Genomic DNA, 17,573 nt, shown 5'->3' on the forward strand with positions numbered 1-17,573 from the left:
TGATTAGCTAGGGATTTAAAGAAAGGGGAGCTTTCAACCCTTTGATTCCAGCAGCTATTAACAGACACGCCCTGCCGTCTGTCAGTTCTGAAAAAATGTGATCACAGCTATTTAGACCCAGATGGATTAATGTTATTCCTTTCGTTCCTCCTGTTCTCTCCCTCCTGCCTCAAACTGAAACCTATTTTTATTGTGGCGAGGAGGAACTGAAGTGATGAGACATTTAGAAATAAAAAAATTTATTTTAATTAACCTATTATTGGCAAATTAATGCCCACTGTAAGCTTCCTCCGATGGTTTCCATCCTCTCATCTAGGCCATAATGTCTTTAAAATTTAGGTTTTCATGACTAATTCAATGGCTTAATAATTTTACAGCGATTTAAACATACAAACTTATGGTGAAAATGTTTCCACGCAGGATTAAATTAAATACACAGGCTCAGCCATGCACCCTCCATTAGAATTGATTAAATGCACATTATGGAGCCCGCAGCAGGAAGCTAAAGAAATGGTCATACGCACAAACAAAGGAAACTAGGCTAGATCCAGGGTGGATCTATGCTATCGTTTATGTTGTAACACTACAATGACCTTCATAAAATATGTGTTACCACACCCGGGGGGGGCTTTAGTTAAATATTTTCACCCTTTGGACTGCTGCAGTAATTTTTCCGAGAGCTTACAAATACTTCTGCTTCCAAAAGCCCACACTTTCCCTTAAAAAGCTGCATTTGCAAATCATTTGTTTCCGGGTTTCATGGTTGAGTTTCCGCACAAGTGGAAGAAACTGTAAGAACGTTTTTTTTCTTCTTTTTTTTATATATTACTTCCAGAACAATCTGAAAGAAAGTCCTGTTAACAGATAATATTTTGGAGAACTGGGAAAGTTCCATTTAATAGCTACATAAGGAGAAATCTTTATGAGAATAGACACGGTGACATAAGTTGGGGATGTACAGTATGTAATATATTAAAGGGGAACACCGTTTTTTTTTACATTGGGCCCTTGATTTTAAGTTATTACATAATGTTGTACTCGCACATATGAGTTTTGTGTCATTTGGAGCTGTTCTGAAGATATTCCGATTTGTTATATCCAAGTAACGTCTTCCTATGGGCAACGGGTTGAAGGCACAAACTAACTGTTCATAATCTAAGAGTTGAAGGCACAAACTAACTGTTCCATAAATTTATCATTTATGGTACGCCAGCATTCATAACATGTAAGCGAATCACTGTCCCCCAGACATCCACGGTTATATTATTAGGGGGGCCACATGCCGAAGGCATGGCCCACCTACTACTATCTCACATATTTATTCCGCGTATTATACTAGCTTATAGTTCTCCTCGCCACCAAAACTTCGGCACCTAACTAGTCCCGCACGGTTTGGCGGATCGGGCCCAAAGTTGGCACACGCGTCGGGACCAATGGGGTGATGTGTGCTTGTATATAACTTTCTCATTAGTCCGAAGGTTTGCGAATTATTAGCGAAAACGTCGCAAAAAAAATCCCATAGGAAATGAATGGGGAGAGCAAAAAAAAGCATAAAAAACAGCACTTCACTGTGTCACCATACATTCACCTAGAAAAACAGTTTATAGCTCAGTTTGTAGATAAATCCTTCGTCTATTTAAAACTGAAGACGGTATGTTGATAACTGCTACGGTTTTTGTATAATCAGACCTCAAGCGCCACAAAGTTTTAGCAAAATCCTGCCTGCTAGAGTGGAGCAACTGAAAATTTAGAGTGTGAGGCAGCCGTTTTTTTAAGACCAAAAAACATTTTAAACTCGCCCTCACGGCCACATATTTATAGCTAGAGTCACCATTTTTGGTCAGTTTGTAGACTGAAATCTCTGGACCCACACAATGTCTTCGTAATTACGGTAGGATTAATACTTTTCCTTAAAAACCCTCCAGACCGACCTAAAGTCGATCAAAATCAGAGCCGTTTTTCATTGGTTTTGGAGCTGAAGAGAGGAGAAAAACGATTGACAGTATGTGTTTTAAACTCGTCATAAATATTGTTCTGAAAGACACACATACACCAAAGTTGGCATAGTTGGAGTCAAAGGATGGCTGACGCTCACGGTGAAAATTTTTTTTCAATAACTCATACGGTTTTTGCTCAGCAGTCGTTTGTTCGGAGGACATTTTAAGCACCAGAAAGCTAGGTGAGAGGGATCTGCTGCAGCTAGCTCAATTAGAAGATCAGGTGTGAGAAAACGTTTTGTCTTTTTCTTTCTCTTCCCATTCAGGTTGTAGATGACCTACAGCCATGAAAGTTACTCCAATTGAAGACAAGATATAGCTGTTGCTTAGATAAAAATAATTTTTCAGATACCTTTTACGGTTTTTACTCAGCAGTCGTTTGTTCGGAGGGGTGCTTTAGCAGCTTAAAGGTGAGTGAGAGGAGCTGCTGCAGTTAAAACAAAGGGAGGAGCAGGTGGGATCAGCCATTTTGTTTGTGCTTCGTTTTGGGTTGTGAAAGACCTACAGACATGAAGGTTACCCCAGTCTGAGACAAAGGATAGATGTTGCTTTCACTGAAAGAATTTTTCAAATACCTTTTACGGTTTTTGCTCAGCAGTCGTTTGTTCGGAGCTGTTCCTCCCATTCAAAAAAGCCTGAGAGCTAAGGAACGATAGTGCTGCGCTTTTCTCTCTGTCACTGACAGGCTCGTTAAGCGTTGTCAAGGTAACCGTGCTTCAAACAGATTTTACCTCTGCTGTTTTAAACAGCACATATTAATCTAATGGAGGGTGAAAGCACAGATTTAACATTGGGAAATGGATACTATATGACTGCTGTCCATGACACTTCCCTTGCCACTCAACACTGATAGACTTTCAAAATAAGACTCCAGGGACCCTTTCAAAATAAAAGCCTCTATATTTTTTACATATATTTATTGCCCTATATGGCTCAACATTATGACCCAAACTCAACCCCATTTTAGAGAATAGACTCTAGGAGACTGTTTAAAACACACCCTATGGCAAATTTCAAAATAAAAGCCTCCCATTTCATCTTCATCTACTGCCCTAATAACATGGAAAAAAGAGTGATTTAACGATTGGAAAGTAATCAACTATCATTGCTGGGTCTGAACATTTTCTCTAAACACAACTCTGTTGGACTTTCAAAATAAGACTCCAGGGACCCTACAAAATAAAAGCCTCTAGATTATACTAATGCAGTAATTGATGCAAATGGCTCAACATTATGACCCAAACATTTCCAGGTTGTTTTTATTAGACTCTAGTGACCTTTTCAAAACACACCCCAGAGCAAATTTCACAATAAAAGTCTCCCATTTACTCTGTAATACAGCAGCTATTCACCTAATAACATGGAAAACCAGTGATTTAACATTTGGAAATGGATTCTATATCACTGCTGGGCATGACCCATCTTTTGATGCACATCCATGATAGACTTTCAAAATAACACTACAGGGACTCTACAGAATAAAAGCCTCTTCCTTATACACACTCATACATTCTGGCATATTGCTCATAGCCATTTGTAATTTCATCACTGCAATGGCTCTGAGCATGCGGGCGGAGCCCGCCATTGGTGATTTCATCACTGCAATGGCTCTTAGAAGGCGGGCGAAGCCCGCCAATGGTGATTTCATCACTGCAATGGCTCTTAGCAGGCGGGCAGAGCCCGCCAACTGCGCTTTACCCACTGCGGTTCAATATGGACAACCCATATTACCCTTGTGCATCATATGCTGTGCATGTCTATTTCCCAGATTTCAGCACAAGTGGCACACAGCTCTCTTTGCCCATGACCTAGCCCTCTTTCCTTCCCTCAGCAGCCCTCAAAGGCGTAAGCAGTTGGTCTGGGGAGCCCCAATGTCACTTGCCAGGGCCGTATTGGCCCAGTTACCCAGACGGGCAGTAGGTGGCCCCCCTCAAAATTTCTTTAGAAATTTTCTAGTTCATATTTATATTTTTTTTAAACAAAGCGGAGTGTGTATGATGTCATCCATGCGCGCCGGCTACCATTCATTCCTCCTGTCTGCTGAACTGCTGTTAGTTTTACTCACATGCCTGGAAGCTGTCTAGTGCTACGACCACAGATGATCTCGCTCTCGAAATGGAATTGAACGATTCAGATTAGCTAGCCGAATGAAGGGGTAGAGCGTAGCCGCCTGTGGCCCGGGCTGCCTGTCACAACTCCAGTCCGGCACGCGGATGACGTCCTACATACGCCGCTTTGTTTAAAAAAATATATAAATATAAAAAATATAACCACGGATGTCTGGGGACAGTGATTTGCTCACATTTTATGAATGCTGGCGTACCATAAAGAATAAATTATGAACAGTTTAGTTTGTGCCTTCAACTCGTTGCCCATAGGAAGACGTTACTTGGATATAACCTAACCGAATATCTTCAGAAAGGCTCCAAATGACACAAAACTAATACGGGTGAGTAGAACATGATGTAATAACATTAAATCAAGGGCCTAATGTAAAACCACCGATGTTCCCCTTTAAGGGTATGTAATAAAAATCTAGATGAATGGATAACTATTTGTCACAAAACTTGCAAAGTAACAACCATTTTGAAACATTGCATTTGCACATACAGAACAGCAGTAAAATACAGTTCAATAGTCCAGCTCATTCTTTGCGATAATTTACTAATAGCCTTTAAACGGTAGGAAAACACTTTCTTGTATACTCTGTTTACACCAGCTGGTGTTTAATCAGCGAATATAATTTGTTCGATAGGTATTAGCTGGCTCCTACTTTTCACCTTCTATCCTGCACGGCTGTACTTAGTTTTCTGCATGACTGTACTCAAAATGAACAAACTTTCCTTTTATAGTATCTCTGTAGCTGCTTTATGTATGCATCATTTTTGTTTTATTCATATTGCTGGAATTAAATTTTTTTTCGTCCTGAGTCAGTCGTTTAATATGTAATTGTTACAAATAGATAGTAAGCTCTGGCAACAGTCTGCAGTCCTGAAGCAAACCAAACCAACTGGTAAAGACAGGATCAGCAGGCCGATTGGAGAGCAAGGATGACTTATTGAGATCTTAATATTTTTAGGGGTAGGAGCCCAAATGATGATGATGAATGGCCTCTATTTCTCCTGTCTTTGAGTCGCCTATCTGCTTTTCCTTGTTTATATATATTTTTGTCACCATTTCATGCTGCTCTTCTTTGGCATTCCATAATTTGGTTTCTCCACGGCAAGCTTTGCTTTTGTTTTTCAGTAAATTAGCACCAAATCTGCTTCAAAACACACAGATATACACTGAAAGGGGCATAGTTTTACAGCCACAGATGGTCTATCAGAGGGGAGTGCATGGGTATTTTCAAGCCATGATGAGAAAGCTTGTGTATGTGTGTGTTTGGTTGTAGAGTTCTATGAATAGCGACAGTGAGGAAAAGGCTGTCAGAGCAGTAATTCAGTGCTCTGGCTGCACCCATCAGCACAAACACAGGGTGAGAAGAATGGAGCCTTGTTGGAGAGGTTTTCTATTACAGAATGTGCTGCTAGGAGCCCTGCAAGGCATCACACACAATGTGGATGGAGTTCATGTTTATTTGGAGGATACTTTCGCTTCACTGTCAACTGGTCTGAGTGAGCTGGAGACGAGAAAAGCAGCCGAGTGACGTGCTCTGTGTGAGTTTCGGCTCCTTTAGGAAAGTGGTTGGGAAGATGTGCCAGAGCATCCTGCACCGCTGGCCACCTGCTTAGTGCTGGCGAGGAATCTCCTGATTGCGCTGCCATTCTTTCCCTGCAAAAAGAGCTAATGCTCATGGAGTGTCTGGCAATCACAGATGGTGGAGGCAGTGAAAGGCTGCTGGAACTTATTTAGTTTTAGCAGCTGCTTTCACAGAAACAAGATTCTGCATGCCTGTATGTGGCAAAGGGTGAGAAAAAGTGAAACAGTCTTATTTTTCCAAACATGCACTTTGATATTTATTTTTTTGGCTTTGAAAAGAATACTGTAAAATACAGTAGATGAAAGAAAGAGTGATCCAATCTGGATATGATTAGTTGTTAAAAAAATAAATGGGATGCCTAACAGATTGTATGTCTGCTCCACATTAGAAAACTCTGAATTATAAGTGCAGTAAAAGTGATTTCAGGCAGTTGTAGGAGGCCTCATAGATGGTATCACTAGCACTTCATATAGGTTGGGTCCTGTTGCCATTTTTGGGGAGTGGTGGCCTATTGGTTAGGGCATGGAGCATGGAATTCTGAGGTTCTGACTTCGAGCCCCACTCCCACAGACTGCCACTCTGGATCTCTGAGCAAAACCCTTAGCCGCTGATTGCTCCGGGGGCGCTGCACAATGGAAGCCCATTGCTCCCTAAGAGGATGGGTTAAAAGTAAATTTCTCCAAAGTGAGATTAATAAAGTTAAATTAATTTAGCATTTCTCATTGAATGGGCGTTACTAAATCCTATTGTGTCAAACTGCTCTGACACAAACATGCACATGTTAGCAGAAACAAATACTCTAAATGTCCTAGTTGATCCAAACAGACGGCATATAGGAAGGAATGTTGGTGCTGCACACGGCTGAAGTGGTAAGGAGTGAGATGAAGTAAAAGGAGAAGCTCCCTATTTACTGATCGGTCTACATTTCTACCCTCACCTGATGGAGATAAACGATTGAAATTAGCTTTGCTGTCGGGTGGCTTGGCACTCACCTAGAGGAAGGAAGGGTATGGAGCTGGTAAGTTGTCCTTGACATCTGATTCAGTATCAGCTAAAGGTGGCTTGGATGTTTGGATGCTTCCCTGTGGAGATGTTCCAGGCAGGTCCAAATCGAAAGGAGGTCAGGGTTCAGTCCAGGACCCCTTGGAGGGACTACATCCTTCGGCTGGCGTGCGAATGCCCCATGTTCTCTGTAAGAGGTGTCTGGGTGAAAGGACGCCTTCAAACAAAAGAAGATCAGTATGTCTACAAATGTAGGGAGGATTGTTAGTTTATCACCAATTTTACTAGAATGAATTCCCAATTTGCATGGGTGATTGTCCTCTTACTGTGATTCAGATGTAGTGATGAGTCTGTTTCACCCTGCTCTGTCAGTAGAGAGCACTTTGATGCACATGTGAAACAGGTGGGGGTGAGCCCTGTTAAAGATATCCATTAGCTTTGTGAAGAGACATGCTCAGCTTCTCGGCTGAGCTGTGATGTAAAGGGTTCAGAAGAAGGTCTCCTGCTGCCTGTTCTCAATGTCTCTCTGCTCCTCTAAACAAGACCACGTTTCATGCTAATGTGCTGCTGCTATAAATAGGGAGCTCCATCTCGCCTCTGTGAACACCTGCCTCACCTTTACAGGCATTGCATGACGCAGGGCATACCATATGCGTGCTTAGATAGGTTTCTGCATCTTCTGGCATCAACGCCCTTCCATCCACTCCATCTTCTTGCCCCTCTTTGCTCATCCTTGTCCTTTCCTATGTTTGTCTCTTACTACCCTCCATCCATCATTCTTTCTTACTTATTATCTTTTCTCACCACACTTCCTTCCATCTCGCTAATCTCTATTTTCCCTCCCCTTTACGTTTTGAACCACCTCTTATCTCCTCCGTCCCTCCTCCTGTCATTGGATGGGCAGACGGAGGGGAGCAACGCTGCCTGCTAACCAGAGGAGGACATCACAGTCTTGGATGTTTGGAAGCTGATTTCAGTACATTTATTCACCAGGGAGTGTGTTGCAGGAGAAGCTGTTTATCAACCTGTCTCTCCTGGTGTTATTCATGAAGCCCGGCTGCCTCCTCCCGCCTCCTCAATTCCTCGTCCCATAACAGAGACTTTCTCAAACACACCTGGGCCATTTTCGCCTCTGGACATTAGGCTTAATGTGTCTCTATGTTTTTTTTTTGTTTTTTTTTTATAAATGGGAATAGGTTTGAGTGTAACTGCATGTGCCTGATCCAGTTCACGTCTGCCTCTCTTTGCAACAGCCTAATTAATATAATCCATCTCACTTAGCAGTGACAATGCTTCTCCTTCTTTCTTTCTGCTGCATTTTATTCATCTTTCTTTACCCTTTTTTATTAGCATTTTCTCTCCTATGACTAGAACTGAGTTTTTACAGTCAAAAATAGTTATTGCCTGAGCTCACCTGGGGATTAGTACTGAAACAGAAAAGATGTATTTAATTATTTGATATTCAGGACACTTCGTCTGAGTAGGCTGAGATAAGGAAAACATTCAGATCTCTATGGGTATGGAAAGCTGAGTGGACAAAAACAGTTGAACCTCCCTAAATGTTAAAAATAAGAAATAAGTCAGTTTTTTAAATAGGTGTATTTAAAGTAGTCCTAAGGTGCAAAGAAATTTAATTAAAAATCCATAGGTTAATTAGAAACCGAAATGTCAAGTTAGAAAATTAGGTAGTTGTTGTTTCCTGAGGATTCAAAAGTACAAACAGCAGGGTGACGCTAATCAAATGAATGAAATTCACAAATGAAAAAAACCTTTCCCCTCTATTATTGCTTTTTTTCCATGTCTTGGCTAAGGTGTACTCAAAATGCTATGTTTGAAAAGCATTCCCCTTATGATGTCATAAGGGGAAATAAGCTGTCCAGAGCGAACTGTAGCAGCCCATCTGTCAAGCTACGACATTCATCTAAAATATTATTTCACACTCCTAAGCTCTCTTTACAAACTCTGACTGGTTGTCATGGTTGGTGGTTGTGGGGACACAGCCTTTGGGAGTACATGGAGTGGGAAACCAAAACAGCTCATCCAGAGGAGAGCTAAATAGGGAGATTTTTGATACTTGCTGTCTTCCTAAATTGCACAGATGACCAGAAATATACTCTGGGGGCCTCATTGTTAATATTTTATTTTTATCCAATGTAGAATGATATGGGACTTGACCCATAATATGGGTCCAGAGCCCAACCTTATTGCTGTAGCAATATATTGATAGAGCAGTCTAATACCTACTTCATGAACTGATGAATCCATTATGGGACATTTGTTTTTTAATAATATGAAAGACTGATGAAGTCAGGCAGAAACTGATTGTTAAAACCAATCTTCCCTCTAAATTGCACAATTGTGCACTACTTGTGCATTCTTCAGTGCACAAGAAAATCTATGCAGCCCATAAAATAAATCCGACATGAACTGTAAATCAGTTAGACCAATCAATTTTTACTGTTTCATTTTAAATCCATGTATCATTCCTTTTACTACTTAAAACCAATAATGAAAATATGAGAAATAACTGTTGTCTCCTCAAATTTCTTTGCATAAATTAAATATAATGATAAAAAAATGAACAAGGAATACATTCATCTTTATTTTTTTCAGTTTGGGTTCTTCTAGCGTCTCAGCCTGTTAGAAGCTGGATGTGGAACCACACTTTACTGAATAAAGCAAATCCAGCTGTTCTTGTGAATAATCTAGCTACTCTTCAATACCAGTTTCATATAACTCAGAATGAACGCAAGTTAAAACAAATAAAAAAGCAGGAGGAAATTTTGTAATGTCTTATTTCCTCAAGATCAGGACCCTCACTCTGGCCGAAGCTGGACTCATTCATGAGAATTAAAGCAGAACATGCTTTATTTTAAACCTGAACTGTTGTAGATTTTGTCTTGTATCTTTCTTTTTTCCAGTCTGGTTGCAGTGCAGAACCTTCCCAGGCAGAGCCCACCTCTTCCTCCTCCTCCACCACTGCTGCCCCTAAGGTGGAGGAGAAGAAGCTTTTATCTAAGGACTCCATCCTGTCTCTGTATGGCAGCAGCTCAGTGGGCAATCAGCCACAGAGCCAACAACGGCCTGCTACAGGACCAGGTATCAGCCGCTTTCATGCAGCCACCATCTTTTTTTGATAAGTCATTGTTACCCAGTTTTCAGGCAGCTGACTTTTATTGTTTCTCTCTACACCTCAAAGCTCAGGCTGAACCATTTAATGCATGTGAGTTTTACAGGATTTATATCAATTTTCTCTGAACTCTGGCTGCATTTATAGGGACTCAGTATATGGTCTGTAAAGCTGCAGGTTTCTACTGCAAACAACTAAAGTATATGGAAGTTGTTGGAATAAGAGTTTATATTTTTCTGAAGCCTCAGAATACAGAACAATACTGCAGAGAACAGCAGATTCCACCTGAAACCACATTATTTTACCTCATTTCATTTCACCCACGTTACACTATATGTGAAAAACTACAGATGATTAATTAAAAAGTTTATTTTATACGATATACATTAAAATCCACTTTTATGTCCAAATTTAAATATGCAATTTATTCATTTTTGATTTAGATGCTACTTGGTTTGGTTTACGTTTAACAGATACTCATACAACACCCTCAAGGCTTTGGAAAACAATCAAACTTATCAGAAATAACTTTAAATGAATTCCTTGTCTTTCGTAGCCGTGCACTTATTCAATCAAAGGAGAGCCACATTAAGAGGGAATTTTCCTTTGCAAATAAATTGTTGTCACATTTATTGGTGGCCCTGATACTTATTGAAATAAAATGTAACTAAAGCACTTTTTTTTGTCTTTTTTTTGTCTTTTAAAAGGTGACATTATATAATATAAGGTCCGTTTAAAACAGTAAAGACAATTAAGCATGCTGCTGTCTTATTCACACGTGTGAATTAATCTCCTTGAACCAAAAAAGAGTTACTGATCTAAACCATCGCAAATGTTCAATCAATAAACACAGGTTTATAACTATTGGTAATAAATGGTGAACAGGAATGAGTGAGGTACCATGGTTCTCATGCTGCCACACACAGTGAGTGAGGACGGTAAGGGAGTTAAGGCTCCATAATGGGGCTTTCACTCCAAATGCAAATGACTCCCTCAGCGGGAGGGATTTACATGTTATCTCTATGTAAAGGTGCATTCAGGACCTAAGCTATTCGTAGGACACCACGAATAGAGCAAATCCTGTGGTGGGTGCACTGATAATTTCACTGTAGTTATAAAAATTGAACTTTTCTCTCAATTCGCTTTGCGCCAACCAGGCAGTAGATGTTGTTGTGAGGTAGAGTGAAAGAGCCCATTGGAGAAAAAGTTTTTTTTTTTTTTTTAATCACAATGAAGAATAGGAAAAATAATGTTTTCAAAGAATGAAGTAAGGAATTCTAACTAGAAGTTTGTTGGTGGCTTTTCAAAAAGCCGGTATAATTTCCCTTTAAGCTCTAGAGCCTGTCCCGGGGATTCTATGGTGCACTCTCTACCCTGGAAGAGATGGAAGCTCTTTTTCTTTGGTGATGCTGTGAAGTGTTATTCCTGTTTGGACATGCAAACTGTTTGCAATATTTCAAGTAAGCAACAGCACATGAATGAGCAAAGAATTTCACTGGAATCGTGTTTGGTGTTACCACACCATGGCAACCATAGGTGCAATCTAAATACCAACTATTTGTTGTGGAAGAATATTAGTTAAGCTTATGATGTTTGCTAAATACTAAAAACTTAAAAAGTTTGCTCTGGTCAGATGAAACTAAGATTGAACTTTTCTGCAAAAAAATCTTAAATTGAATGAAGTATAAAACAAAGAAAGTTTAGACAAGCACCTCATTCCCACTGATACAGTAAGCTAGATAAATGGTTTGTGATGCTGTGGGACCATCTGTCTTTTTTAATTCAGTGAGAAATGAACTAAAATGTGTGGCATCATGATGTCTTAGAGATCTGTGGGATTTCTGAAATAAAAATCTCAAGTCCTGTGGCATAACTTGAGAAAGAGATTGCAATTGGTTCTTTCAGCAGAAAATTATCTGAACTACATGGCCTCAAAGATGGTTCCCCAGACACTAAATAAACCCTCTAAACAACAAATGCTATATGAGTTACAACAGCATTTACATGTTCTTTTCCTTTGGGATCAATAAAATATTTCAGAAATGAGTTCCCTGGTCTTCTCTGTTCCAAGACTCACTGCCATTCCTGAATTAGTTCTTAAATAGAAATGTCTGGTTAAGTTTATCAACCTCAGTTTATGCTGTACCTACAAAATATGACTTTGTTTACCTTGTCTTAAAGAAAATGTTTTTTTTTGTACTGGAGATTAGCTCCATGCCATCCTTAAACTGTAACTGGAAATTCATACTGTCCCTACTGGTTCCAGTGCTGCAGTTGCACTAAAGCTAACCAACAGTTCTTTCTGTCCCTGGAGAAAAATAAAACTGTTTCTATCTCAGTTTTCTGAGAGGAACAACATTCATAGACAGCGGACTTTTAAAGGCACTTCACTTAATGGGTCTATTATTTTTCACACTATGAAATATACTTCCAAGAATAGATTGCGGCTAAATTCATTGATTTCTTTTTTTCAGTTCTCATTATATTTGAACGGCTGTGTTACCTTTTCATGTACATCGACTGTAGCCTCCCTTTAGAAAAAGACACTTGGTTTGGTTTGATCGATTATTACAAGGGCCGTAAAAGATCAGATGTCTTTGAAAATAATTTTCCAGCCTCAATTAGCTTTGACTCTTTCCAGCTTTTTTAGACTGTAGTAAGATTGCAGTTGATACAGTGGAGAGAACAAGTATTTGATCACTACCATGATGACCTGAAGCAAACCATCAGGGCAACATATGAAGCATCTCATGGTCCCTGAGTTGCCTTCAGGCCTGAATAGAAAATCTGGAGGAGCTGAAGGTGCAGAGTAACATCCCTTAAACCTAAAAGCTCTGGAGAAGACCTCCAGGAGGAGTGGTCATAAATCTCTGCTGCAACATGGGCAAGGATTGTCAAGAACTACAAGAAACGGCAAAGGTTTCTGTAGCATTTATCAAATTTTGCCTTTTTTTAATGTAATAAAATTTAAAATCAAATAAATGCCTCATTTCCTTTATATATGCCTTAAATTCCGTCACATTTGAAAAGTATTTGTAAAAAAAAACTTCTACATGCTTTGCAAGTAGGAAAACCTTCAAATTCAGCAGTTTCTAAATACTTTGTTCTCCCCGCTTTATGCACCAGGATGCATGGCAGCCATATATCTGTTTATTTTGTTTAAAAGAGGAGGTGCATATCAAAACACTGCTACACACATACCTCACAGGAGTGGCGCATGTTGAAAATGAGGGCGGATGGTGTCAGATGGAGGGTCAGGGCGCAGAATTGCTGCCAGCTCTGCTCCCTGCTGCATTCAGCAGATTCCCAGCGCAGCGGTAAACAGCACGGTGTGTCTGCAGATTCATCTCGCACTTATTAGATGTGAAGACTTGAAGTGTCAGCAGCCGTTTCTGTGTGCATGTGGGCGGCTCTCCATACGGTGCAGACATTACATTGTTGCTGTGTTTTGTGTGCGATGGAGGATTGGAGTCAGCAGATTTACTGTTTAAATGAAGAACATGTGAGGTATTATTGATTATAGTCCTGTTTGCTTGCACTGATCGATAGATGATTAGGGATGGAAATGCAGATAAAGGGCTTTTATCATGAATTACACGCATGAAAGTCAAAGTCAGGGCATCATTTTTTAACCTGAACTAGTTCTAAAATGATCTGAATCTAAACTCAGTATATAAAAAACTGTTGTTTATTGAGCAAAAAGAACAAAACTATCCACATGTATGGGTTAGGTTTGAGGGGTTGTGCTGATGAACCCATATACAGAGGGCTGTTAATCCCAGATTATCACCCCTCCACCACCGTGCATGTCTGCTTTGCTTTCTCCTGTACCGGTTACATTGTCAACATGCTGTCATATCATATTTAGTGGGATGTGGTTTTCTGCTGCAGACTGAGGGGTTAGAAATCATTTCCCAATGAGATCACTGAATTAAGATTTCTACTTTTAGTAGTGGGTTTAGACACCTCCATGCTCTACAGCAGTAAACTTTCAAATCTGCTGCTCTAATAGAGGCATTCACACTAATGTTTTGGTTGATGTTGTTTATTCCTGCAGGGGCATACATGAGCCAGCCTCAGATGCAGTTCAATCCACAGAACTTCTCCCCAGCTGTGGCTGGAGGCATCTCACCCACAACCATGATGGGTGGAGGGCCGGTGATGTCTGGCATGACTCTATCCAATGGCAGCTACATGGTGAATATGTGCAGTACGCAGCCAGGCCAGCAGCAGCAGCAGGGCCAATGGAACATGAGCCAGGTAAGAGTCAAGACACTGATCCAGTCTCTAAGGAAACACACCTTTGCTTTTTTTTAGTAGTTAAAATCTCATAAATCCAGTGTCACAGTTTGGCCATGCTTGTCCTAGCAGGTGATGTATGGACCTGTTTAATGTCATCCTCTCTATTCTCTAGAGCTCAGTGTGGGGTGAACCTTTCCCCCTCAGCCTCTGCACAGCAGCAGCTTTAATCTGCTGTTTTAACCTTTACAGTTGAGGCCTTTGTTTATTTGTCCATGCTGAATTGTAGACTCTAACTTTTGTCCATTTGCTTTATATAACACACTGGTTGCTAGACTAAACCTTTACCAGAAGAAATAGTCTGATACTTATATCCGATTTAAATTGACCAAAATATGTGGGATTTTTATGCTACTGTTTCTACTTTCAGAATGGAAGAAAACCAATATCTTTGATTGATATAAAATGACTGGCCATATGTAATATACTGCTTATTTGAGCTCTCTTTCTGACACAATTTTGGGAGTTAACTTAAAATTGTTGCTTTTCTGTCTGGAACCATGTCTAGCATTTTCACAAACTTATTGGAAGCCAAATAGTTTATCCAAATATTTTTTGTTTTGAAACACTTACATGTGTCAAAAAAAGAAAAAAAAAAAGACAGCTTAGACTGGTCACAAAATACCAAAGAACTGTCTGGGAAAGGACCAACCAAGCTGCTCACACAGACAAGCCAAAGATCTTCAGACACAAATTGTTCTGGTCAGATGAGCTAAAATTTAGCTGATTGTTCTCTGTGGCTGGGAGCATGGAGTCAAACTGGATGGATGAAGAAATTAGCGTCTGCTGATGGTGGTTCTGGTTTAATACTCCATGTGGATTAAATGATGAACCCAGCTAGATTATCAAAACTGGTTGCAAATGCTTTGAAGACTGCTGAACTTCCAGTAGGACAGTGATCCCAAACAAATCTAGACTGGGTTTGGATTCAATAAAAAAAAACAAAAAAAAAACTGAGTGCTGACCCTTGACCTCGAGGCTGTGGTAGGGAGCATGTGTTGTCTTGTCATATTGACTTATGTGTTGCATCAGAGAAGAGTTGATATTTCCACACTGACTAACATTCGCGGGCAGGTAGGAGTTAGTAAATGTGGGGAAATCCTTTAACAAGACAGTAATAGAAGGATGCAGCAGCCATGATGTTGGAATTAGAATCTTAGTAATGAGAATTTAAAACTGAAATCATAAAGTGTCTGACTGTCAGCATGGAGTGAGGATTTAAATCAGATCCTTCAGCAGCTCGGATAAAGAGCCAGTTTCCATCCATTAGCTGGAAGTGAGCTGTCTGATTTGGCAGCTGAGGGAGGAAGATAACCTGACATAAACTGACAAACACTGAAATTCAGAAGCTTTTTCATGCCCTGTGAAATGATGCAAAGGTTTAGTTAAAGATGGGGGGGTTAAGGCACATTATTTAGAATGAGCTGAACCAGTGAAAAGAGATGTTTAGGTAAATAAACAATTTATTCTGCAGAGATTTTCAAACTGTTTCAGTCCATCTTGCATTCTGGACCTGAAGAAAGAAGCCAGATGTTCACCAAGTTTTGAGTTTGCTGTTGGTTTGAAAAAAAAAGTCTTTCCTGACATGATTTACAAAGCAAAGGTGGATTTCTTGTTGCTTTCTTTCCTCTTTGCAATGAGGTTATAGGTGTCAGACTGGTTCCAACAAAACTACACATGCAAGTACACAGTATGTGAAGTTATGAATATGTTTGTGCAGAATATATCAGATAGAACACACATGTAGATTCTCCTTCACAAACACACACACCTTTATCTACAGCTCTCAGATGACCAGATAGTGAGCAAGGCTGCACCGCTGTGCATGCATAATAGATAAGACAGAATGGAAAGTGGATGTTGGGTGGGGGTTCGGGTCCAGGGATGTGCACTGGTGTGAGATGTAGAGGTTGGACGATAGGGATGAATGGAGAGATGACATCAGCTGGGGAGATATTCACAGTTTGGTAACTCTTGAGTAAGTATGCTGCAATTTCACAGTTTATTAAAAAAATATTTTAAGTGTTGGTTATTTTAAACTGAGAAGAAAAAATATTTTGTAATATTTTTCTAATATTTTGTTATAAGCATAAAGTATTAAGGCTATCTGCTCTGCTCAAGCAGAATGACTAACCTGCAGCCAGCTGATTAACTGCAGTCAATTGTCAATTTTCATTTTCTTTTAAATTCATCGATTTCTTTTCTTTTAATGCTTTGATGCTTTAAGTTTTTTGCAGAGCTGTAAGTGTCATCAAATAGCCAATGAGGCTTTTTTTTACCAAAGGAAAAGTGTGAAAATTTTCTTTAAGTTGTGTTTGCATTGAAATATGTGGGAAAAGTCAGAAAAATTCAGACACTTAAGAAAGTTCTATAAAGCGAAGGAATAAAATGAGGGATACTTTTTCCGCCGAATAACACCTACATCCATGTTGAAACTGATTTTGCTCCCAGCTACGCATGACCCAGTTAGTGGTCTTAAGATATATAAAGTTTATGGTTTAAAGTCTCTTTACACAAGACCTGGGTAATTTCTGAAGAGAGTTTTCTCTGACTCACTCTCTTACCTTTTCCATTGCGCTGCTGTCTAACATTTCAATTGATTCAAGAGAAAACCATCTGTTAGGAAATACATTGGACAATAAAGGAGTTAAAGATGTAACTTTTATTAAATGATGTAATTTTTTTAAGCACATGCCTGTAAAGCTTTAGATGTCTGCTCCACATTTTGCTGCAGTGTCTCATCATTTGTTAGTCTTTTAAAGCAAAGTATTCATAGATCATTTTCATTAGTTTATAAAACAGTCCAGATTTCCACTTCTTTTTAACACTGCTTCACATATGTATCGATGTTTATCGCATAGAAATGATTTTAGAAAGATAGTGTGTAATTTTTTGTAAACATTTTAATAAAAGCATTTAGAATATTTTTATGCATAACAGTTGGAAAAACAGTGAATTTTTTTTTTCAGACAAGGTCTTAAAACAACCTGAGTTATATCTGCTTACTTTAAAAATGGTCATCTGTTTATTTTCCCCTCCCAGATGACTCAGCAGACGTCCAGCATGGCTTTGGGTGGTGGAGGAATGGCAGCAGGCGCTCCTGCCACCAGTTGGTCCACATCGCCAGCACCAGCCTCGGGCCAGACCCTCAGCACTCAGCTGTGGAAATAGCAGGAAGTGATTGCAGAGGATATAGGGGGGTCCTACATGGGGGGGGGACAGTCTGCCTCCAGACAACCTGACTGATTTACTCTCCTGATGCACATCATTGCTTTAATGACATTAAGAATCAATGCCCTAAAAAAGGAAAAGAAAGCTTGGCAGCTGTGTGTTCCTCATTTTCAAAATGTCCCCCCTCTGATCTCTCTCCTTTTGTTGGTATCGTCTGGAAAAAAAACAACAAAAGAGAATAACAAGCAGGAAGCTGCTATGTCAACACTAA

At 39.7% G+C, this 17,573-nt stretch overlaps 1 protein-coding gene across 2 annotated transcripts in view; it reads left to right on the top strand.

Moving 5' to 3' along the window:
• Positions 1-17,573, top strand: part of LOC119792735 (stromal membrane-associated protein 1-like) — a 94,336-nt gene extending 76,763 nt beyond the window's left edge. The window contains exons 9-11 of one of the 2 annotated variants that reach the window (XM_038299496.1): positions 9,624-9,801; positions 13,887-14,092; positions 17,174-17,573. In XM_038299496.1, the coding sequence (XP_038155424.1) occupies positions 9,624-9,801; positions 13,887-14,092; positions 17,174-17,302 (513 nt within the window). In that variant the 3' untranslated portion in view covers positions 17,303-17,573. The remainder of the gene's footprint in view (positions 1-9,623; positions 9,802-13,886; positions 14,093-17,173) is intronic. The other variant, XM_038299497.1, reaches the window with a different exon arrangement.

The sequence above is a fragment of the Cyprinodon tularosa genome, unplaced genomic scaffold (genome assembly GCF_016077235.1).
Source record: "Cyprinodon tularosa strain WSP-4 unplaced genomic scaffold, ASM1607723v1 ctg43, whole genome shotgun sequence".
NCBI lineage: Eukaryota > Metazoa > Chordata > Actinopteri > Cyprinodontiformes > Cyprinodontidae > Cyprinodon > Cyprinodon tularosa.